Source organism: Neophocaena asiaeorientalis, unplaced genomic scaffold (genome assembly GCF_003031525.2).
Source record: "Neophocaena asiaeorientalis asiaeorientalis breed wild unplaced genomic scaffold, Neophocaena_asiaeorientalis_V1.1 scaffold188, whole genome shotgun sequence".
Taxonomy (NCBI): Eukaryota; Metazoa; Chordata; class Mammalia; order Artiodactyla; family Phocoenidae; genus Neophocaena; species Neophocaena asiaeorientalis.
Window position 1 is genome coordinate 5157472 of NW_020174156.1, and position 25776 is coordinate 5183247.

The 25776-nt window shown below is 41.6% G+C and overlaps 1 protein-coding gene across 1 annotated transcript in view; it reads left to right on the forward strand.

Annotated features, from left to right (window-relative positions):
* Positions 1–25776, forward strand: part of USP13 (ubiquitin specific peptidase 13) — a 118228-nt gene that overhangs the window by 24025 nt on the left and 68427 nt on the right. The window contains exons 3-6 of the mRNA XM_024755105.1: positions 6118–6178; positions 15409–15530; positions 20686–20828; positions 22576–22760. Of these exons, the coding sequence (XP_024610873.1) occupies positions 6118–6178; positions 15409–15530; positions 20686–20828; positions 22576–22760 (511 nt within the window). The remainder of the gene's footprint in view (positions 1–6117; positions 6179–15408; positions 15531–20685; positions 20829–22575; positions 22761–25776) is intronic.

A 25776-nucleotide genomic window follows, 5' to 3' on the forward strand; every position in this document is an offset into this window, starting at 1 on the left:
CTAAGCCTCTGATCGGAGTTGTTAAAAAAGACATGGATTGCTGATGGAAAAAAAAATCAAGTCAAAAAGTACAGAAAATAATGCCAGAAAGACTCATGGATAAAAAAATCAGAGATAAAAAAAAAATACTTGGATATTTTTGCTTCAGATTTTTTTTTTTTTTTTTAGTGAGAGAAAGAGCTTTCCTAAAAGTTCAAGTCCCTTTTGGTCCCCACCGTCCGCAGAAGTAACCTCTGTTGTGAATTTGCTGTTTCTCATTCCCATGCCTGTCATTATATTTTATTTAGTTGTGGGTATTCACGAACAATATATAGTATGACTTTTTGTGTTTTAAAGATATAGGTAAATATTATCGTACTGCTACCTGTAATTCTGCCTGGAGCTCTCCCCTTCAACAGAATCTATCCATGTTTCCATGCATCCGGATGTACTTAATTCATTTCAATTGTTGTTTGGTGTTCCATCTTATGAGTACCTGGTCATTTATTATTCTGTTCTCCCATTGATGAAAACATTTAGATTGTTTCCATTTTTTTTTTCTTCCACAAACTATGTACCAATGAACATTTTTATACATTTCTCTTGGGGGAACATGTGCAAGATTTCTTTCAGAATTGTATCTGGAAGTGGCAGTGTTGGCTCACGAGTGTGCTTCCCTTCCTTTTTACTGGATATTGCTAAATCCCTCCCTGGAGTGGTTGCACCAGTGTACACTCCAGTCTGCCATGATTATGAGTGTTTCCCCACACCCTCACCAGTGCTTGGTCAGACTTCTGATTTTTGCCAATCGAATGGTTGTAAAGTGGCATCTAAATATTTGGCATTTCCTCCTGTGAGGGTTGAAGGTCTTTTCATCTGTTTATTAGCCAGTCTCCTTTTCTCTTCTCTGACTTGCCTATTATATTTTTGGCCTATTTCTCCATGGGTTTATCTTTTTCTTGAAAGTTTGGTTAGTTCTTTTTACATTCTGGATACCAAAAATTTGCGTTATATACAAAATTTTCTTATGGTCTGTGGCTTGTCTTTTTACTTCATTTATGAATTATATTGTAGAACACAAGTTTTGAATTTTCATCTATTTAGATTTATTAACCTTTTATGAGTTGTGCTTTTTGTAGCTTGTCTAGGAAATTGTTTCCCAACTCAAGGTCATAAAGATATTTCTTCTAATACTTTTTTTTAAAGAAGTGTGTGTGAGAGAGAGAGAGAGAGAGAGAGGGAGGGAGGGAGGGAGAGAAAGAGAGAGACTGTGAATGTTTTGACATTTTAGGTCTTTAATTCATCTATAATCTATTTTTATAATTGCGTCAAGTGTGGGAATCTGCTTCTTCCTCCCTGTATTGATGACCAGTTGTCCCACTATTACTGGAGGGGTGCAGCCTTTTCCGATGATTTATAGTGACATTTAAAACAAATATTTTAACTTGCCGTTCACACTTGGGTCTGCTTGGGGGTTCTCAGTTCTGTTCTGTTGCTCTTATTTGTCTGTCTCTGTGTTGGTGCCTCAAGTGTTGATATCTAGGAGTGCAAGCCCTTTTTCCATGTTCATTTTTTCCCTAGAAATTTCCTGGATTTAGATGTTTATTTTTCTATATGGATTTTGGAATCAGTTCATCTAGTTAAAAAAATCCTGTTGAGATTTTGATAGCGATCACATTGAATTTGTAGATTGAGCTATAGTCTATATCATTGTCTAAGCTCCGTGAGGGCAGGGAGTCTGTCTTGTTCATCTCTGTGTCCTCAGCACTCAGTAGGGCCCAGCACATAGTAGGTGCTTCATAAATATTAACTGAATGACTGTTCAACATGGCATACCTCTCTATTGATTCAGGTCTCTCTTATGTCCTTCAAAAATATTTTGTAATTTTCAGTAAAGGAGCTTTTATTTTTGTTAGATTTTTTTAAGGTACCCTATAATTTTTGTAACTACTGTTACTGCTTTTTTATCTTTTCATGTATTTTTATTAGTTACTCATGTTGTTTGGAGATATTAATTTTCAAATATTGATTTTATATTTAGCAATACTGTTCAGTTTTCACTTTAGTCCTAATAGTTTGTAGACTATCTTGGATCTTCTGTATAGTCAACGCTGATTTGAAGTTCATCTGATCTCTCACCCCAGCCTACCTAATATGTTCTCTGTTTAAGTTCTGGACAAGGAGAGATCCCCAAATTGGACAGTGGGGAGAGTAGGAGGAAGAGGAGGAAGAAAGACCAGCAGGTCAGATAGGTTATAAACTGAATGATTAGCTTTACAGTAATCTAACGTTGGCCTAATACTATATGATTTACATTCACTACTCCCGTTAGGTGGGACATAGCAATTCTGATAAAGTTTGCTTTGTATCATCTGTCTTAGCGTAAAGTGATGACGTTTTAGGAAACTGAGGGAAACAAAATGAAGCTGAGGCCCAGAGACTTGAAATAACTTGCTCAGGGTCGCAAAGCTAGTGGCAGAATTACAGAATGCAGTTAGCTCTGCCTCTGAAATCTTTTTTTTTTTTTTTTTTTTTTGCGGTACGCGGGCCTCTCACTGCTGTGGCCTCTCCCGTTGCGGAGCACAGGCTCCGGGCGTGCAGGCTCAGCGGCCATGGCTCACGGGCCCAGCCACTCCGTGGCATGTGGGATCCTCCCGGACCAGGGCACGAACCCGTGTCCCCTGCATCGGCAGGCGGACTCTCAACCACTGCGCCACCAGGGAAGCCCTGCCTCTGAAATTTTAAGTTAAATATTTCACTCTCTGACCACAACCCTCTCTCATTTTAGCTCTTTCACTCATTTATTTCTATTTTGATCTGTTTCACCCGCTTCTCAGGATCCATGACTTTAAACATTCTCCTATCACCAGTACCCTCACCTTGTCTTGCCTCCTTACTGTCCTTCAGAACCCCAGCCAGTCCATCATTAGTATCATCCTCTGTTTCCATGGATGCACCGCTAGGGATCCCGCACACACTGCCATGGGGTTTGGGACCATGTCAAATTCCTGGCCTTCTCCCTTCTGCTGGGCCCGCTCACTGCCCAGCAAATCTAGCCTGTTCCCCCTCCCACTCCAAACTTTGGATGCTTTTTGCAAGACTTTACCTGTCATTCTCAGAAAATGATCGGACTTGTACTTTCCAGAGGAAACAGGGACCCCTGGACAGGAACTCCCTGAGCTCCTGCCTTGCCTCCTGGGAACTCATCCACAGTGGTTCCACTTTTGTTTCCTCCCATCTCAGCACACCTCACACGTTTCCACACATCTCAGAGAGAAGCTGTGTTCTTTCTGTCCTTGTGGTCCCTTTCCTCCTGCCTCGGAACCTTCGTTAACTCCACTCCCTCTTATACCTCCAACATCTCCCTCTTCTGGATTTCTTCTCCCACCTTAAAAAAGAGCACAACACAGAACTCTAATTCGAGTCCTCTTTCAGTCACCCCATCCTTCAATGAAAGCTTTAAAGCTTTTCTGTTTTCACCATCTTCACTACACCCTCTAGAATTCAAGATGGCTTGAATTCTAGAGACTTAGACCTCCTTTGGATTCTGCTTTCATTCCATGGCAGGTTGGTAACCAAGTCCCGTTATCTGGGCCTCCCAAACAGCTTGGAAGTCCATCCTGACCTCTTCATCCCTCCTGTTCTTGTCTGAGTGCTCATTATGCCTTAAAAGGGCTAGTGCTGTAGCTTCCTGACTAATGTTCCTTCCTTCATACTTGCCACCTTCAATCCCACCCAGTCTGCATGCTGCACCCAGAGCCATCTTTTCAAATGCATATACCTATGCGTCTGTGGCACACTGAAGCTTAAATCTCGTATGTCTTTCTCTTTGTTGCAGGATGAAGTCCAAACCCTTTTGCATGTGATTACAAGGCCTTCCATGATCTGACCCCTGGAACCTTTCTAACCCTCCCTCTTACTCCACCAGCTCTGTGCTCTAGACATAGCAAACCACTTCTCCTTTCTGGAACACATCATGATTTCAGGCCTTTGTACGTGCTGTTTTCTTTTTTGGGGGATGCCCTACTTATACCCCCCATTCCTTTTTTTTTTTTTTTGCAGTACGCGGGCCTCTTACTGCTGTGGCCTCTCCCGTTGCGGAGTACAGGCTCCGGACGCGCAGGCTCAGTGGCCATGGCTCACGGGCCCAGCCGCTCCACGGCACGTGGGATCTTCCCGGACCGGGGCACGAACCTGTGTCCCCTGCATCGGCAGGCGGACTCTCAACCACTGCGCCACCCGGGAAGCCCCCCCATTCCTTTTTTACCTGTTGTATTCCTTGTGGTCAGCGTATCCATATATCTATCCATCCTCCACCCACCCATCCATTATCCATCCATCCATCCATCCACCATCCATTCATCATCCATCCATCCAACCAACCAACACATATTAACAGAGCAGCTGCTATATGCCAGACCTGCTGATCTTCTTACCTCACCAGCCCTGCCCATACCCTCCATCCCCAGAAGAACTATCATTTCTTCCTTATGATATGATCCTCACCTCTCTTAACACTCACCAGAATCCGTTCTGTGCTCTTTGCTTGCATCATGTTCCCCTCCTATTGCTGGTGCACTCCTCAGGGGTTGGAGCGTGTCTTCACTCACTTTGCAGTCTGAGCTCCAGCACAGAGCCTGACAGTCACGTCTGCTGACTGAGGAGTTCCAGTTTCTCACACGCTGTCGATTTCTAGTGGTGACTGATGCAGGGACAGAGATGATGGTCTTTTAAAGGAAGACCTGGTAGTTGTGGGGGTTTTTTTCCTGAAAGGAAGTGGATCTAATCCGAGTCTGAGGTGTGACTGTCTCGTCTGGGGAGAGCCTCATGGTCCAGCAGGTCTCCCTGCAGCTCCTCTTCTCCTTTCTCCCCTCACTGTCATGCAGGAGTGGAGGGGACATTGAGGTTGGAACAAGTGAAAGGATGCCGTAAACTTCCATAGAGAGATTGCAAGTGACCTCCAGGATTGGTAAATGTGGATGGTTAAATATGCCTTTGGTGCAGGTTTTATCTCATCCTTTTTTGAGGCAGGTAAGTGGAGGGGAGAGGAACAGAGGCTTTGAGATCTTGGAGGAGACGGATTCTAAGAGCGGTGACACGAATGTGGCATTAGTATTTGGAGAGACATGATTTGGAGCTAAAGGGTTCAATAATTTTGTATTCCTGAGATGTGAACTATAAACTTATCGTAGAAGCTGTAAAAACTTATTGTGAGAATCACAAAGATGAGTCCACTTTCAATGCGAAATAATAAAATGTGGGAAAGGAGCCTTAAGACTGATAGGAGGGCAAACTAAAGAAGCAGCAAGGCCTTGGTGCTGCAGTAACATGCGGCTGCTTGAAAAGATGCTGGGGTTTGACCCACACTGCGGTGTGTTAGAAACGTGCTCTTTTCTAATAACAGGAAGAACACGCAGTGTGGAAATAAGAGTTTTGGCCATTGAAACAAACATTTTAATAGTCCTGTTGGAGAGTAAAATTTCTTGTGCAAGTATCAGAAGGGTAATGAATGACTTCTTTTGCATAACCACTTGGTAGATGTTCATTTCATTGCTGCTGGGGACTTCCACCAGAGGTAGAGGATACGTGGAGCTTAGGATGGCAAACAGCCATCAGCTGGGGCTCCAAAAATGTGTAGGGCAGTTAGATTGAGGCTTATTATGACCAGAATATCAGTGACTCTTTATTAATATTTATGAACTCTTTCAACAGTACTAGTTGTGCACACCTAGGACCAAGCACAGGGGGCCCAGTGGGTAGCAGGGGAACAAGAGCCTCCCTCCTGGAGCTACCATTTCTCCAGAGTAGCTCCAGTCAGGGCATGGGCTCCAGCCTCTTGGGAGCCTGTGCTGATTTGAAGTTGAAGTGTCCACTTCACCTTGACCCTGGTTTCACTTCCCTTTCCAGAGGTGCTTTCTTGATAATTTGGTGAAAACATAATCAGGTAGAACAATAGCATTGCCCTTCACTTACCTTCATGGACCTGGGTCAAGTTCCTGTTTATCCTGGAATCTCTAGTCCAAGTTAAATATTTCCTCTTGGCCTTTTATAAAAACAAGGAACCTCTGAGATTTTACCCCCACCCCCAATCATCTGTTCCATAGGCTGAATTTTAACAATCTCTTGTTTTCTTTTCAGAAGGTAAGAGGGGCATCTGGTGGAGCTTTACCCAAAAGGAGGAATTCCAAGATTTTTTTAGGTAATGTAAATAGTTATCAATAGTGTGCCTGGATTTTCTGTGTGTGTGTGTGTGTGTGTGCGCGCGCATGTGCCTGTTTGATTTGGAATAATAGGTTGTTTATTGCTCTACAATTTAAGGATGAGAGGAACCAATTTAACTCGAGATGATCTGTCTCCCCTTTATGTTTACCTGGTGGTGAAGAATGTTTACGGCACTCTTGTTGGGTTAGTGATTTAGTGACTGGAGAGAAATTGTGATTCTGTTTCTGGCCTCCTTTTTCACTGCCTTTAAATAAGAGATAGTTTTTCTTTTTTTAATATTGGCCAAACTACAGACTTTATTTCACTATTTTTTTGTCCTTCCAGGATCCCATGTTGTATTTGGTTGTCGTGTTTCCTTAATCCTGTCTAATCTGTGATAGTTCCTCAGACTTTTTTTTGTCTTTAATAATTAGGACACTTTTGAAGAGTGCTGGTCAGTTGTTTTGTGGACTGTACCTCAATTTGGGTTTATCATGTTACTTCGTGATAAGCCTGAGGAAGTGCATTTTTGGCAAGAATACCACACAGGTATTGGGCCTTTCTCAGGGCCTGATACCAGGGGGCACATGAAGCTGAGCTGTCTTCACACTGGAGATGTTAACCTTGATTACTTGGTCAGGTAGTGTCTGCTGGGTTTCTCCGCTATGAGATTACAGTATAATTAATAAATATTTTGGGAGTGATACTTGGAGACTATACTAATACTTGTTTTTCCTTAAAGTTTTGCCTACTAATTTTATCATCCATTAGTGGATCTTGCCTGTAACAGTGATCACTGTGGTGTTTGCTTAATAGTGCTTTTCTGTTTCCCTCATTCAGAAGAGCCAGTTTTGCTCGTGCAAATACATACTGGCTTCTATATCATGTACTCATGATCATATTTCTTTTTTATTTAATTAATTTTTATCGCCATATAGTTGCTCTACAATATTGTGTTAGTTTCTACTGTACAGCAAAATGATCATATTTCATATTAAACTTCTGATATGGTTTTCCCAGGAGAAAAAGTGGTTTGATAATTTTTGACCAAGCAAGTTTATATCTCTAAATGCCTAGGATTATTGTTTGGAAGGAATTTCAAAATTGTTTGCATATTGTAATTTCCTTTGATAAAGAAAATTTATACACATATATACATATGTGTGTGTGTATGTGTATCTATATGTGTACACATACGTATGTGTATGTGTGTATATCTGTATGTACGTACATATACGTATATGTATGTGTATATATGTGTATATATAACTGAGAGTCTAGTAGAGTCTGACAAAATGTACTCCAAATTGTTAATAGTAACTCTTTCCTGGTGGTAAAATTGAGGTGATTTTAGTTTTCTATTTTTGCTTATCTGTATTTAAATTCTTTTTCTGTAATAAAGAGACACATTAATTATTTGACAAGCAAAGCCATTGGAAACAGTCTTGGAGTTGAGTTTCCTTCCCGCTTGGATTCTCTGTTACCCTGCACTGGGCCCACCCTTGCTGTTTTTGCTCCTGATTTTCAGCCCATGGTTTTCTTTGTGAGGCTTATCTGCAGTTGGTTTTTCCACACAGGCCAATCTTTCCCACTGCTTGTCATGGCTTTGGACCACAACCCAGATTAACCAACTAGACTCAGAGCAGCTGAGAATGAGCCAGAAAGCTGAAATGATTGAGTGCATTCTGATGTTTTGGTTATAAGCCTTCGGCTCCCTTCCACAACTAGAGATAATTGATTTCTTCTGAATTAAATGACATTAGCATGGCATTCTTGAATGTGGAAATAATTGAATATTTTGACCTACATTGTTATTTTTCATTATTTTCTTTGGTTGAATAAAGAAGTTAGCTGACCTCTTATCCTTTAAATCTTGTGTCTTTTGTTTTTTTAAAATAAATTAGCTGCTTTTCTTTTCTTTTTTAATTGATTAATATTTTGGCTGCGTTAGGTCTCTGTTGCTGCCCTCAGGCTTTCTCTATTTGCGGAGAGCAGGGGCTACTCTTTGTTGCGGTGCAGGGGCTTCTCATTGCGGAGGCTTCTCTTGTTGCAGAGCATGGGCTCTAGGCGCACAGGCTTCAGTAGTAATTAGGTCTCTGTTGCTGCCCTCAGCCTTTCTCTATTTGCGGAGAGCAGGGGCTACTCTTTGTTGCGGTGCAGGGGCTTCTCATTGCGGAGGCTTCTCTTGTTGCAGAGCATGGGCTCTAGGCGCACAGGCTTCAGTAGTTGTGGCACGTGGGCTCAGTAGTTGTGGCTCACGGGCTGTAGAGCGCAGGCTCAGTAGTTGCGGCTCACAGGCCTAGTTGCTCCACGGCATGTGGGATCTTCCCAGACCAGGGAATCAAACCCATGTCCCCTGCATTGGCAGGTGGATTCTTAACCACTGTGCCACCAGAGAAGTCCCTAACCCTTGTGTCTTTTATTCAAAAGACCCTGCAGTTTGATTTCTCTAGTGCTCATACTGGTGGTAGCGGATATTGTCAAGTAATTGTTTTAAAAATTAATCCAAAGGTAAGCACTGAAATTTTGTGCTTCATACTGTGTGGACCCCTCCATTACTTCCTGGGAGAACTAGCCCACCCTTTCATTTCAGTTGGACTTTTTCTATAGGCTGCTGTCTGTGTTCTCTCAACATTTCATGTCTTAGAAAGTCACAGGATCTGCCTAAAACTCACAGCCCAGCAAAAATATTCTATTTGGACTGTACCACTTTTTAAAAAGTTTAAATTTGAATGCCATTGGCACTCTGGAGCTTGTCCTAGGCCCCAGTTCTCTCTATTGTTTTATACTCAGATGCATCACTAATTTATATTAGTAAGGATTAAGTTTTGCAAGCTCTGATTTATACCCCCTCATAGCTCTCAGCAGCAGACACTTTTCTCTTGCCACACTGATCACAGCTCTGTTTTCAAGGCGGTGTGGCCTGTAAATTAATTTCAGTGAAGGACTGTATTAGAACTACCCTGATTTATGTAATTGGAAATGTAGAATATTGGTGAATTTTAATAAGGTAGATGTTTATTTCTCTCATTTCATATAGAGGATGTTGGGAAGCAACAAATCCAGGCTGATGTGATGGCCTCATGTTCATCAGGATCTAAGTTCTTCCCATATTTCTACTTCACCTTCTATCCTGTCCTGTAATTTCTAACCTCATGGTCACTTCATGGTCCAAAAATGGCTACTGGGACTCCAGCCATCACATCCCTATTCTGGAAGCCAGGGAAGACAAAGGGGAAAGGACCAAAAAAAAAAATCTAATCTCCCAGGGGATTCAACTTCTTTTTGTCAGCCTTCTCATAGATCCCCATGCAACACTTTAGTTTATACTTCTCTGGTCATAAATTGGTCACATGGCTATGCCGTGTGCTGCACAGGAGGCTGGAAAGTAAAGTCTCTTAACTGAATAAAGTGTGTTACTAAGGAAGAAAGGAAGAATGAATACTGGGAGGCAGCTAGTAGCCTCTGCCACAGTTTCCTTCCCTAAAAGGGACATTAGGTTGTCTCTTCATGAAGAGGAGAAGAACTCTCTTGTAGCCTCTTTGTTTCTTTGACTACAAAGTACCTTTTCATTGCTATTGAAATGTAGTTATGATGACCCTTTATCCCCTTCACAAAACACATGCAGATGACTAATGCTTTTTCCTGGATAGAAGCTTTTTATCCCCTTTTACTTAATGACTTTGTGACTAATTCCTTTCCATTGGTTCAACAGTGATATTGAAACCATTGAATCATTTAGTTATGACCTTCAGTATTGATTTTATAAGGGAAACTGAGGCCATTAGCTGGTGCTGAATTGCTTACTCAAGTATCCTGAGCCTCATTCTACCCCTGCATTCAAGGCACTCTTCCTCCTGATTACCTTGATAGTCATCTACGTGAAACCCCAGTTAAGGGATTCTTCCCTCAGGTCTAACTTTTGCTGGTAATGTTTTTTAGAATCAACAATGACAATTCTTGGTAATTTTTGAATCATAGAAATTTTATGCTTCTTTTAGGATTTAGGATTTTAAAAGTATTCTTTGAATACATAGCACATGGACAAAGCTTAAAATTGAAAAATTATAAGAGCTTCCATAATGAAAAGTAAGTGTTTTTCTCTCCCTTCCCTGTCTCCCAGCCGCTTAGTTACTCTGCCCAGAGACAAATAATATTTTCTGCTTGTACATCCTTATATATGTTGCGTGTTCTTCCAGCAATAGTCTAGACATATACCATGCTTTTAGACGTTTTTCCTGTAGGCCATGGGGAGCCATTAACACTTTGGTTCCCAAAACTGTGTCCTGAGGCACTCCGGGTTGCCTCAACTAACTCACCGGTAACTCACAGGATATTTTAACTCTTCAAGGGAACACAGTAATGCTTGAACATTGCATGAGAGATTAGCTTGATGTAGTCTCGCTACTAGAGTATCCTATACTCCTTTCAGTGACTTCATCTCTTTGTGAAGCTATTTTTTTTAGTGGTTTCTGTGGTAAAAGGCAAGTACTATGTGAAAATAAATGTGGAATGGGAAATAAGGGAGGCAGCGTCTAGTCTGATTCAAAGAGAAGTTCTGCAGTGCCTCACAGTTATACACGTCCCCTTGTAAGGAATTACAGTTATTTAAGAGTGAAATAAAACATTCATTTCCTTTCAATTTATGTGTATTATCTTTTCAAATGGTTCCTAACTTATTAGAACATAAATACGTAATAGGTTGTTTGGACCAAACTACTAAATAAAAAGAACTATCAGGCATTTCTTTTGGTTTAGGGCCAATTCTTGGTATTGTGCAAGAATTGCTGGGATGCTAAAGGGTGCTGTGAACTGGGAAAGTGTGGGTAGCTCTGCAATAATGTTTTTAAGCTAGAAGGGGACACTATTAGGCTGTCTTTGACAAAGATAATTTACAGCGATATGAAAGATTGTGAATTTTGGGAGTAGGCTGATAGAAAAGTTACTGTTTTATGAGATGGAAGGAGAGAAGGGGGGATGGAAGGGAGTCCGGGACCTTCAAAGAAATACCCCAGGACTTGTGATGTGATTCTGGCCTAATCTCATATATTCTATACATTAAAGCTACAAATGTGTGTAGTTGTGTAAAGACCTGCTAATAAATTTAATTAAAAATACCATATCTTTGGTATGTCATAAAAGTGTTAAATGTAAATTGATGACTAATAAGGACCTGCTGTATAAAAAAATAAATAAAATAAAATTCAAAAAAAAAGTGTTAAATGTTCACATTTTTATTGACTCCCCTACCGGCCCCCCCAACTTTCGCAGACAGGAGTAAATGAGTCAGTTCTTCCATGTCTGAAGACTGGGATGTCAAAGAGCTACTGCTAAACCTCAGAGAGCTTACATTCCACATTTTTGTCTTTAGCCTTGGCATTTATACTTGATGAAGAACAGGTTGAAAACAGAACAACTGTGGAAAGTTCCAGGAATGGGCCTGTTCAGAAAACTCATCTTCGCCTATAATGACCAGAAGTTTCAAGTAAACGCTATTTTGCTGTTTCCATCTGAAGTAGGTCATTAAGAACAGGGTCTGTGCTCAAGGAGCTGCCTCTATACCTTCTCGTGAGGGCGAGCGGTTGGTCAGATTTCACGGCACTGGTGCAGCAGACTGCTCACCTCCAGCACACGAATTAACACCAATACAGTCAGGCCGAGAGCCCTCTGAGCCGGGCTTCACTGCCCTGGTTTGATTTAGGGATCCTGTCCTCCGCTGTGCTGCTTCATAGTTACTTCTTGGAATGGCTGTGGTCCCAGCCACTTCTCTCAAGTATCTGAGCAGATCAGTAAGTAGAGTTAAAGAAGAGGTATTAAAAAAAATTTTTTTTTTATCTTTGAAAAAGATCCCATCCAGATATTGCCAGTTAATAGTCCCCGTGGAAAGTAGCTGCTGGGAGAGGTTGGGGGGTTCTCGTTCTGCTGGTCCCTAGGCTATGGTTACTCTGTAGTTTCCTCAACTAGATGTTTTGGGATGGTGAGACTCTAATTAGAGAAATTTGGAAATTGTAGATTTACATTTAGGATTGTGGGGTCATATATATGCAGGAGAAACCTTAGCTTTGTCCCTTAGATTCAGAGTGTAGGTTACCTCTGCTGACTTTTCCCTAAATTGGATTAAGGTTTTTGGGAAAGATCATGGTCCCCTTCCATCCCAGTGAATTAAGAATAAAAATAAAAGGAAACTATAAGTGTAAGGAAGCCCAAGAAAGCTCTGCCTTTTTGCATGACAGTAAAGTCTTGCTTTTTTAAACACACATCAGTTACCAATTAAAAAAAACCAAAACCTGTAACAGCCCTTTGGGTACTCTTGCTTTGCTGTTGTCCTTAAACACGCTGGTATTCTTAACTTCCTAAAGTCTCCTTTCCCAGATGTTTACTGAGTGTGTGGTGTGTGCTGGACATTGTGCGGGGTCTAGGGATTTAGAAGGTGAATAATACCCACTTCCTGCGCTTAGAGCTTACAGTCTAGAAGCATTTGAAGTTCATATCTTCTCCACACTCAGATCACATAGAAGATCCCCCATGATATCCTGGTCCTCCTGAAACTGACCTCAGGATTGCTTTGGAGCTGGGCAACCAAAGGGAAGGGAGGTCACTTGTGCTTTTGTTAGTTGTCAGGAGCGTAGAGAAGAGATGACAGTGATGGCGAGGGTGATGGTAGGGGTGATGGCAGCTATCTGTGGAGCCCCTAACACCTACCAGATCTTAACTAGACCTTAAAACCTTATCTTCTTTAATCCTCTCAACAATCTTAGGGGGTAGATAATATTATCTATAGCCTACTTATGAGGAAAATGAACTTGGAAAGAACTTGCCCAGGCTTCTGTAGCTGGTCAATGTCAGGGTGGGATTTTTTTTTTGGCCTTAGTTTATCATTGTTTTTGGCCAGGTAAGTTTTTTTTTTTGCGGTACGCGGGCCTCTCACTGTTGTGGCCTCTCCCGTTGCGGAGCACAGGCTCCGGACACGCAGGCTCAGCGGCCATGGCTTACGGGCCCAGCCGCTCCACGGCATGTGGGATCTTCCCGGACCGGGGCGCGAACCCGTGTCCCCTGCATCGGCAGGCGGACTCTCAACCACTGTGCCACCAGGGAAGCCCTGGCCAGGTAAGATTTGAATTAGCATTAAGTGCAGATGTTTTCTCTGGAAAAAAGACATTTAGATAATGTGTTATATGAGCTGACTGTGTACACAAAGCCAAACGATTTATACTTTGGTTACTTAAAATCATTATACACAATATAATAAAGAAAAATTTAAGAATAAAGTTCATCCATTCATTCTTTTCTTTTTTTTTTGGGCCGTGCTCTGCTGCTTGTGGGATCTTAGTTCCCTGACTAGGGATTGAACCCGCGCCCTTGGCAGTGAAAGCGTGGAGTCCTAACCATTGGACTGCCACGGAATTCCCCATTCATTATTTTCATTTGTTCAGATTTCTGTCGAATTTTTGTCTATGAACATTACTACAAAGTTGTCTTTTCAGTGAAGGTGAATTTTGTATTTTTAGCATTAACATGGCATAAACATTTCCATGTTTCTACATAGTCTAAAAAAATATCATTTAAGTAATATTCTAGTGGGTTCAACACCATTCCTTTTTTTTTTTTTTTTTTTTTTAAATATTTGGCTGCGCCGGGTCTTAGTTGCGGCATGCAGGGTTTTTAGTTGTGGCATTCAAACTCTTGGTTGTGGCATGTGTGATCTAGTTCCCTGACCAGGGATCAAACCTGGGCCTCCTGCATTGGGAGTGTGGAGTCTTAGACACTGGACCACCAGGGAAGTCCCAACATCATTCTCATTGAACACTTAGGTTATAATTTTTTTTAATTACGTGTATTGGGGCATTCAGATTTTTATAACATAGAATGTCTGTCTTTGAGTCGTTTTCTTTAAATAAATGCCTTTCGTTACTTCTTAAACTCTTAGACTCTTCTTTAACATTGCTTTTTGTCAAAATAACCTCTTACGGCTATCTAACAATGTTGTTTATTTTGGCATTTCTGATTCTTATTATTTAGAGTCCTTTATCAAAATGTGTAGACTGCATTTTAGCTGTATCTCATTTTCCACTTAAAACTGCTCTCCCTTTGAGAATTTAAGAGCAGAACTGTACATAAAAAGATTCCAGGTTGAGGCATACAACAAGGTAGTAACAGAATCTAGATCCTTTGGTTCTCAGCTGGCTGCTTCATCTAGTAAAATAACTTTCTCCTGTTTATAGAGCCCATATTCGTGTGCCTGTTTGTGTGTGGGTTTGTGTGTGTGTGTGTTTGTGAGAGAATAGAAGATGGCTCGAGAGCTGTTTGTCACCATAGTTCCAAATGTCTAAATATACAAACATGATCTGGGATTCTGGTATCCATGTGAATGCAAGGCTGAAATATCCATGTAAATATTGTGACAGGACATTTCCTTGAACCTTTGCCTAACCTTTCCCAGAGATGAGCCAAGTAAAGAGGTGATGACTTGATAGATAACAGGCCAGACTTTCTTATTGAAAATTCTCCACCGCCTGAGGACAACAGGACCACTTATATTATGGGGTTTCCCCCTCTGGCTTACTAGGCAGTATTTCCACAACTCTTAGCAGGGAGGGAGGGGATGGGGGAGATAGAGACAGAAGGAGGGACATTGAGATTTTATTTTAAAATAATTGTTACCATTTATTAACAACCTGTTATGTGCCAGGTCTCTTATTTACAATTTCTTATTTATTCTCCATATAAACTGTGTGAGATAAGTGTTATCTCCATTCTACAAATGAGGCCTGTGACTTGCCCAAAGAAACATTAAACTTCGGACCCGGAGTTGAACCTAGGTTTATCTATTCTCAAACCCGTGTACTTTCTTCTGTTGTGTTGTAAGAAACATTCCAACCCATTCTTGTGAAATCAGGAGTCAGGTACCCGACAAATCATAATGACCAGGCTATTCCTTTAAACATCTCTAAGAATTGAACATCTAGCACAAATGTCTATTTTAACTGTAAAGCTTTATGATATGACTTAGTCTTCTTTATACATCTGTCCCTTGAAGATAAGTGTGTATAACTTAGGAAGGATGGAAAGGCCTCCTCTTCCTGGCTTGGGGCAGATGGATGGCAGAATTGTAAATGCTGCGCCCTTGGTTTGTCAGCCCTGTGGATATCTGGCTTTCCCAGTGAGTGCTGCCTTGGTGTGGAATATTCTTTCTTCACTTCTTGTTCTTTGTTTTTGTTTTCTCCTCAGATCTAGATACTGATGACGATTTAAATAGCGACGATTTTGAATATGAAGATGAAGCCAAACTTGTTATATTCCCAGACCACTATGAAATAGCACTACCAAATATTGAGGAGTTACCAGCCCTGGTCAGTGAGTGTGCACGGCTGCTAGCTAGATGCGCGTGACTCTCTGTGTCAGGTGTGTGTGCGTGTGCAGTGTGTGTGCGCTGGGCGGTGGGGAGGGCGGGGTGAATGAGAGAGGAGGGGAGGAAGGAGTAGGAACAGAAGCAGATCGCTTCTCCTCCGTGAAGAGGGCCTCGCAGGTTCCCTTTCAGTGACACTGGGCCGTATACCCTCCGCTGCCTGTTACTTCCAGGGCTGTTTGGGCTTCACTGCTCACTGGCCGGCCTGCTCCAGGTGGGCTGGCTTCTTCCCACCTGTGAATCACAGTCTGGTGCTTAGATTTTCAAATTGTGCCCCCCGAGATGTGCAGGGACTGCTGGAGAGGGGTTGCCTTCTGATCAGGGGCGCCTAAAATTTTTATCTCTTCTGCATCTTGGCCTTCCATGTAAAATTTTGTTTGGGAAACATAAAAGAATTCCACCGAGAAACAGCAGCAACATGATTATGAAAATAACCCAATATTTACAAATCACAGGTCTCCAGGAGCTCTGTGATAATGTGTTCCTTTGAGGATGAAGACTGCTTTCTAGGTTTTAGAATTTACTTTTAGTGGTGAGTTCTTTTCCCTTTCCTTCCCTTCTTTTTTGTGGAGCAACTTTTATCTTCCTGAACAACTTAAAGCTGGTGGCGGTGGTGTAAGGGAGTCAGGCTCCGTTTTACTTTGATTCTCGAATCCTGTGGGGACCCAGACCATTTTCCTGCTCTTCCCTCATTTCCTGTATTGTCTCCGCTGCTCCATCCGTTCCTATGTTCCCTTTCCTTTCTTTTCCTCTTTTCTACTCAGTTGCATCCTGACTTCACAGAGCCTGGCTGCAGATAGCAGAGTTAGACATTCCAGTTAATTTTTTCCCCTCCTCAAGCTTTGCTAGAACCAAAGCCAGGTCTTTAGGTCCCTGATTCTTTCAGATGCTGTGTGCCTCTCTCTACAGTCCCCTGCTCATGTGCCCCTGCCAAGACGGGACGTTTGTGCTTGGGATTCCCATGTCATTAGGGACCAGGTTGCCACCATTCAGCCTCTTTTGCCTCTGATCTACTTTATACCTAAACATAAGACCATAGAAGTGAAAAATTTGTGTATTAAGCTATCGTAGTTCTTTCCTCTAATTATTTGATATAGCATATCTTTTTTAGTACCAAATGCATACGTTTTAGCAATGTGTACAGAATTAAATTACCTCTGCTTTCTCCAGTTCCCTGTGTCACTCATGTGGCTGTGATCAAGGACAAAATATATGATGGGCAAAATGGTCTTACCCCATGCCATTACTTGATATTATATACTAAAGCTTATATCTGTATACAACTGACAGTTCTCACTGCCCTTGTTTAATATAACTCTTGAGCCTGCTGTCAAAAAAGAAGAAGCACATTGTGAATGACTGTCATGAGAAATGGTTTTTCTCTTACTCCCTTATGAAGAAAAAGTCGTTATGTGAGAAAAGTTAATGAGAGCCTTTAAGTACTTTTCATTATTCTTATATTTAGAATATAATCCTAAGTGTGAACACTTTTATAGAAAAGTGAAGTGTCATAGAAATCCATATCCAGCAATATATAATTTTTAATACAGAGTCTTTTAGAATTAAGAAATACTTTAAGAATTAAAAAAAAGAAAATTGTTTGGAAGTTGAGGTGGGGAGATAGAAGGAAAAGCCTGATTTATCTGATGGTAACTGGTAAGATTTATCTATATAAAAGATGCTAGTTACTATAATTTCTTTTCATGCTTTTGCTACATTTTTGGTGTTTGATAATTCTTTTTCAGCTTTTAAATAACAAAAATTATTGAACTCACCCAACCAGGTGACTCTTCGTTGTCTCTTGAGTTTCTCAGCACAAAAAAAAGAAATCAGTTTCAAATAGGTACTCTGTAGATTCTACCAGAAAGTTAAACTACCTCTTAGTGTTACAGGGGTCACAGAGACATAGTGTTTGGGACTCAGTAGGGATCTTAGAGCCTGAAATCTAATGCCTCATTTTAGAGTCAGGAACTCAAGCCTTGGTGTGCTTGTAATTGGTTAGCAACTAGCTCCCTGGGGGCAAAGCCCTGCATTGTAATGTTTGCTGATTTCCATGGTGTAAATACTCCCATTTCAGGCTAACATGTCACCTAATGCAGTGGTGGGAAGAGATGTGTAGTAGGACATCCTCACATAGAGTTATCACCGTTTGCGTAACGTGGATGTAAGTGACCTCAAGAGCAAATAGATTAGTTATTAAGATAGAGTAACACAACTAGGGAGTGAAGAGTTTTGAATATTTGTTACCTTTTAAAAATATACTTAATTGTGAGCTAATAGAATTGAATTTTTAATAATGGCTGTGTTTAACAACCCTCTTGCAAAATTTCTTAAAATTTAACAAGTCTGTAAGCCAGTTTGAGCCAATTCCACAACACCCCTGTACTTGAGATAATTCACAGTATAATTATAGGATAATGGATCCTGACCTTCATCTATGATCAATAAAAAGGGCCTCTAAGTGATTTTAGATGGTATTCTGAAAACACTAGGTCAGTGTTTTATAACGTCCTAGATGATTAAGGAAATTTTGTTGAGTGTCACCAGGAAGGATATTCAAAGAAAAGAGAGAATATTATATTCTTATTATTATCACTGTGCATTGCAAACTAGAACACTTAAAAAAGACCTAATAGGGTGGAGAAGATTCAGAGGAGGACAGGGAAGGGATCGAGGTAGTCAGTGAAACAACAAAGAGGTTGTAACAGACCAGACTGAAAAGATTAGGATGTGTAGCCAGAAGTGCTAAGGCAGCATGGCCCAAACCCATAAAATCAGGAAGAGGCCCATGGTGAACTCAGCCTTGTTTTCTAGGGGCATTACTGGAAGGGCATGGGAGATGAATTTTGATAATTGAAAGGAAAGGCTACTTATATAACATTTCTTGTGGGAGATGAATGGGAATATTTTTAAAAAGGTTTAGAGAAGGGTAAGATAGGGGAAGGGGGAATTAAGAGGTACAAACTACTAGGTATACAATAAATAAAATACAAGGATATAATGTACAGCACAGAGAATATAACCAATATTTTATAATAACTCTAAATGGAGTATAAGCTATAAAAATATCAGATTACTGTGTTGTATACCTGAAACTAATATAACTTTGTAAATCAAGTAAAAAACTTCTATCAAATAAACACCTCCCCCCCCAAAAAAAAAGAGGTTTAAATATATTTATGAATGCCTGATTGCCTGATCTGTAATGGAGTATAAGCTTTTTGAGGGCAGGGACCTTTTCCTTTTCCTTTTCCTGACTGTGGGTAGCCCAGTGTAGTCAATTGGTAGTGTTTAGTATAACGTTGGAGAGTTTTAAGCTGGAGGAGGATGGGATCTAATGTTCACAGCAGATCACTGGCTACCAGGCAGAGAAGAGGAAGCAAGAGTGGGAGAAAGGAGATGGTAAGGAGGCTGCTGTGTGGCCATTCAGGTGAGCTGGGACGATGGCTGAACAAGGATGGGTATGGCCGAAATCAAGAAGAAGTAGACTGCAAATTTTGGATGTAGGACTGATAGGAATTGCTCAGGGCCTGGGTGGGGGTGGGAGTGGGATGGCAGCTGAGGGAACTTCCTCCGTTGTCTCTATTTTTCTTTTTTCCTTGTAGCTTATTTTATTTTATTGGAGTACAGTTGCTTTACAATGTTCTGTTAGTTTCTGCTGTACAGCAAAGTGAATCAGTTATACGTGTATATATATCCACTCTTTTTTAGATTTCCTTCCCATTTAGGTCACCACAGAGCATGTCTCTTAATCCATTCTGGGGTCCGTTGTCAGTGCTACCCAGAGGAAAATGTTCTGTATGAAGGTCAGCTAACTGTACAGGATGCTAGTGATGTAGAATACAGATTTTTGTTAAAAATTGTTTTTCAGACAATTCAATGGCTTTTATTATATTCAGAGTTGGGCATCCGTCACAACTATCTCATTTCTCTCTAGTCTCTGGCAATCACTAATGTACTTTGTGTCTCTGTGGATTTGCCTATTCTGGACATTCCATACAAAAGGAATCATACAATACATGGTTCTTTGTGTGTGGCTTTGTTTTTACTTAGCATATATTTTCAAGATCCATCCATGTTGTAGCATGTATCACTACTTCATTCCTTTTTATTGCTGAATAACATTTCATTGTATCAAAATACAATACTTTATCCATTTATCATTAATGGGCATTTGGGTCATTTCTACTTTTGGCTGTTATAAATAATGCTTCTATGAACATTGATGTATAAGTTTTTGCGTGGATACGTATTTCTATTTATCTTGGGTGTATACCTAGGATTGGGATTGCTGGGTCATATGGTAACTCTGTTTCACCATTTGAGGACCTGCCAAATTATTTTCCTAAGTGGCTGCACCATTTTACATTCTCATCAGAATATGTTTTTAAAGAGAGTTAGAAATAGCTTATAGCATGAAGCAAGTAGCGAATGTGGCGAGAGGCATATATCCAGAATCAGTGGGGTTTGGGAGAAAGCAGAGAGTCCGCCCTCCCCCGTAGTCAGTCGGTGCCAAGCCAGACATCACAGATTTGCTCATGATGTGGGCTGATCTGACACAGAGACATCCAGGCATGTCCCCATCCAGTGTCGCATTTGCACTAGCTTCAGAAATGGAGCCATGCCACTTGCATTTCATTCAGGTGCCCTTGACCACATATCATTGTGTGATGAGTTGAGGATACTGGTTGTCTGGGTGTATATTTGTTAAGAGTAAAACACACCACTTGGGTAAATCCTAGGCATACCTGTTGCTAATTTCACCCTTGTAAATTGTTCACCTTATACTTTTCACTCCACTTGCTAAGAGGTAGCAATTGTTAAATCTGACTCTTATGCTTGGGTTTACAAACTGGATTTGGTTCTTTGCTATCTTGTGTTATTGTTACTATTGCAAACTCCAGTCCAGGATAAAACCTAGCTGGACCCAGGGAGAATGTGCTGGAGTCAGGAAACTAGCATCTTGCTCTTGTGGTAACTGAGCTATTTGAATTTTCTTGAATTAAGCTGTATTTATTAATAAACTTTAAAATTCATTTTATAGAAGTTGCTGTTCTCTCAAGCTGTTTTAATATATCACATCTGTATTTGTCTTACAGGTAACAATTGCTTGTGATGCAGTTCTCAGCTCAAAATCTCCATACAGAAAGCAGGACCCAGATACGTGGGAAAATGAGTTACCAGTGTCCAAATATGCAAATAACCTCACCCAGTTAGACAACGGAGTCAGAATTCCTCCAAGGTGAGGGTCAGACAGCAAAATGGAACTTTCCCCCCCAAAACGGGCCAAAGGAATATTTATATTTCTACCTCTTCACTGAATTAGCAATTATATATTTTCTTATCAGATGCCTTTTATTAAAAATAAGCTTGAAAAAAAAAAATAAGCTTGGGACTTCCCTGGTGACACAGTGGTTAAGAATCCGCCTGCCAACGCAGGGGTCACAGGTTTGAGCCCTGGTCCGGGAAGATCCCACATGCCGCGGAGCAACTAAGCTCGTGCGCCATAGCTACGGAGTGTGTGCTCTAGAGCCCTCGAGCCACAACTACTGAAGCCCATGTGCCTAGAGCCCGTGCTCCGCAACAAGAGAAGCCACCGCGATGAGAAGCCCACGCACCGCAACGAAGAGTAGCCCCTGCTTGCTGCAACTAGAGGAAGCCTGCACATAGCAGTGAAGACCTAACACAGCCAAAATTAATTAATTATTTAAAAAATTAATTAATTAAAAAAAAGCTCAAAACTTCTCTCTAGAATTATCTCTACCTTTGTAGTAGATGCTGACCATGGCCAGCCCCTGCCCTGGAGCCCATCCCCACCCTAAGGTCTCTGGTTGTGAGCACCTGCAGCTCCTCGCTTGAGGGCTTTCTCTGCCTGCCCGAGCCAGGTAGGCCAGTGCACTGGACAGTCAGAAACGCTGCAGAGCCGTGCTCCCTCCTGTGCTCCTGGAACAGCCTTCAGCCAGTGACTGTGGAGTGGAGGGATGAACACCCTAGATCCCTACACTCAGGTGGGGTAACTGTCTCCTGGAGTTCCCCAGCTGGACTGAGCCCCAGTGGCCCATGGGGTCATCTGCTTGTTCACAGTCCCTGCACTGGCTTCCTGCCCTTTCAGTCTCTCTTCCCTCACTCCCCTAGGGTGCTTCCTGGGATCGCCTCCCAAATGAGCTGTTTGCATTCAAATCTTTGTCTCAGAGTCTGCTTCTGGGGCACCCAACTTACAAAGACGGACAATAGTCTTTGGTTGTCACATTTTGGCTGGAATGCTCTTTAGGCTCCTTTTGCACCTCCTGTAATCAGATGCCAGTGTGTTTCCAGAGGCAGGTGCTGGAGGGAAAGAGCAGGTAGATTAGGAATGTGTCCCTTCTGGTTGAACCCTGACTGTACTGCATTCCTGTTCTGTGTGGTCTTAGGGAAGGCATGGTTCCTCGGGGCTTTTTCTCCCTTTGATAGTGGGGATGGTAATAATGCTGAAGAGTATATATTAGAATTAAATGATAATACTTCTGTAAAGCCCCTGGCACATACCTGACATTCGACCTTCAGTTAAGTTGTTTTCCTTTCTACTTAATTTAGATTGTCAGTGTAGTAGAGTTTTGTTTAAACCAGTCTTACTGCTTGTGGCTAATGCTTTGGAACTTCAGATGTTTATACACGTGGGATCTTTAATGTTTTAAGCTTACTCGGGCTCCACAGTCTCTCAGGTAAGGAATTTTAAGGAAATGACCTTTCCTCCTACCCTCAGGTTCTGTGTCTTTTCTAAAGTAAAAGAAACATCTCGAAGGAGCTGGGAGGAGCTGGCCCCCATTGGGGAGGCAGGCAGGTTACTGAGTGGCCCTGCTGCTCTGGAATGGATCTCTGTTAGTCCGCTGACGGTCTCCTGTGACTGCCCCAACTGCCCCCAGCTTGAGACACTCCATTTTCTTAGATGTTAGTTTTCTAATCACGCCTTGTACTCTGGCTGTGCTAACTGCTGTCTGATGATTTCACAGTGGTTGGAAGTGTGCCAGGTGTGACCTGCGAGAAAACCTCTGGTTGAATCTGACCGACGGCTCTGTGCTGTGTGGGAAATGGTTCTTTGACAGCTCCGGGGGCAACGGGCATGCGCTGGAGCATTACAGAGACCTGGGCTACCCTCTAGCTGTGAAACTGGGAACCATCACTCCTGACGGGGCAGGTGAGTGTGCTTTTACCAACTTGGGAACTTACAGTGGCTCCCTCTTAGATTTAACCAGTGCCTTAATCTCTGGGGTTGGAGGGCATAAGCTCTGGACTCAGCCCAGGGTCGAATCCTCATTGTGCCTCTTGTTAGCTGTGAGATCTTGGGTGAGTTTTCAGATCCTTCTAAGCCTCAGGTTCCTCATCTTGAGGATAATCACAGTACCTCCCTCATAGGTTTGTTAAGATGCATAAGCATTTAGCCCAGTGCATACCGTAAGGTCATGATAAAAGTTTGCTGCTTTTGTTAGTATTTCTCTGAATATCTCTTGGCTAAGAGGACAGAAGCAGGAACCCGGACTTGTGAAGTGAATGTGCATAATAAAACCCACCATTAGAACAGTAGGGGGAAGGCCTAGAATTCATTATGGGGATTAGTATCATTTTAGGTACAAATGGATTCATTATGGAGAAGGTGGGTTTTAAAGATACTGTGTGTTCAGAACCCCTGACATCAGCACGCAGTGACGGTGTCCAGTGCAGCAAAGGGTTAGAAGTGGTTCCTGCTTGTACTGTCAGCTTCAGAACTGGTCTTCTTCGCGCTCTCACACTGTATGTTAGCTTTTGGCTATGTTTGTACAGTTAATTCCTTCTATCACTTGGTGAGGGAAAAGAGAAGTTACATCAGGGTTAATAATGAGAAACTTAAATACTGAGCAGTGGCCATAAGAACCCATCATCTCAGCATCACTGAAAACACTTATGAAGCACAGACCTGCACTCACACCCAGGTCAGTTTCTCCATCTGTCCAGGTTTTAATCTTTATTTCTTCTTTACTTTAAGGTAAGATGATTTTTTTAGGAAAAATATAAAGACATTTGGCTTTTCTTCTCTGCTATCTTTCTCTGACTGAATTAGCCAGCCTCAAAGTTAATTAGTGAGGATGATGTTTTCACTGAATGTGGTACACTCTTTGTCAGCCATGCCCTCTCCATCAAACTGGTTTCATTTATCTGTTTTATAATTGAGGGCTGGCAGTTACGTCATGTCTAGATTCTTTTGATTCACCTTTTGGGTAAACTTCCAAAGTTTAGTGGACTTCTTTTAACTCATTAGAGAAAAGTAGCTGCAAGAGCCTCAGGTGCTGGTGCCAGACATTTCCCCCTCAAATAAATAAACCGCTACACAAGCCAGGTTGAATCCTAAGCCTTCCAGGATCTGAAGAGGAAATTCAGGACATGCAGTTGGATTCAGGGTTACAGCAAAGTGCTTATAGGTCATTGCTCTGTTGAAGAACTGCTGTATATGGTAACCATCATTGTTCTTGTAGGGCCTATAGAGAGAAAGATGAGTTTGTAATGTAGGCATTCTGTTGGGTACAATTGCAAGGGGAGGATAATTCAGATGTTTCTACTTTTAGTGCTATCTTATGCAGAGCCTTTTTTTTTTTTTTTTGTGGTACGTGGGTCTCTCACTGTTGTGGCCTCTCCCGTTGCGGAGCACAGGCTCCGGATGCGCAGGCTCAGCGGCCATGGCTCACGGGCCCAGCTGTTCCGCGGCATGTGGGGTCTTCCCGGACCGGGGCACGAACCCGTGTCCCCTGAATCGGCAGGCGGACTCTCAACCCCTGTGCCACCAGGGAAGCCCTCCTTTTTAAAAATTGGAGTACAGTTGATTTACATACAGTGTTGTGTTACTTTCAGGTATACAGCAAAATGATTCAGTTATACATATGTATATTCTTTTTCAGAGCCGTTTCTATTATAGGTTATTACAAGATATTGAATATAGTTCCCTGTGCTATATAGTAGGTCCTTGTTGTTTATCTATTTTATATATAGTAGTGTGTATCTGTTAATCCCAAACTTCTAAATTATCCCCCTCCCTATTTTCCCTTTGGTAACCATAAGTTTGTTTTCTATGTCTATGAGTCTGTTTCTGTGTTGTAAATAAGTTCATTTGTATCATCTTTTTAGATTCCTCCTATAAGTGGTGTCATATGATATTTGTCTTTCTCTGTCTGGCTTACTTCACATAGTATGATAATCTCTAGGTCCATCCATGTTACTGCAAATGGCAATATTTTATTCTTTTTCATGGCTGAGTAATATTATGTAGTGTTTTGATAAGACCAGTTATTAGAAGTCCAGCTCTCAGAACATCCTGTTCAAGACAACAATTATTTGTATATGGGGATTTGTTCTAAAATTTTGCTTGAGCTCTGTCTTTTTCATCTTTAAGTTCCAAACAAAATCTTATGCATGTAGGCATGGATACTTTGATTAAACGAACCAGCTGGTCTATAAGTACTTAAATAATTATATTCTATTTAAATGTATGCTAGTAGTAAAGGCAAGGATTAATTCTATTCTCTATGCATATTTTTTTAAAAAAATATTTATTTATTTCTGGCTGTGTCGGGTCTTAGTTTGGCATGCGGGATCTTTCATCGTGGTGTGTGGGCTTCTCTCTAGTTGTGGCACACGGACTCAGTAGTTCTGGTGCGTGGGCTCAGTAGTTGTGGCTCGTGGGCTCAGTAGTTGTGGTGCGCAAATTACTCTTCATGTAATTGAGAGTATTTGAATAAATACTCTTTTTTTCAACCATAGAAAGCATAAAACATTGTCAAAAGCAATGTAGAATGTGCACCTGTGATGAGGGTTCTTAAACTCGCTTAGCTGAGGCAATGTTCACTTTTTTTTTTAATGACTATTTTTTTAAAAATTATTATTTTTTATTTATTTTTTTGGCTGTGTTGGGTCTTTGTTGCTGTGCGTGGGCTTTCTCTAGTTGTGTCGAGTGGGAGCTACTCTTCGTTGCGGTATGCGGCTTCTCATTGTGGTGGCTTCTTTTGTTGCGGAGCATGGGCTCTAGGCGTGTGGGCTTCAGTAGTTGCAGTGCATGGGCTCAGTAGTTGTGGCTCATGGGCTTAGTTGCTCCGCGGCATGTGGGATCTTCCCGGACCAGGGCTTGAACCCGTGTCCCCTGCATTGGCAGGTGGATTCTTAACCACTGCTCCACCAGGGAAGCCCAT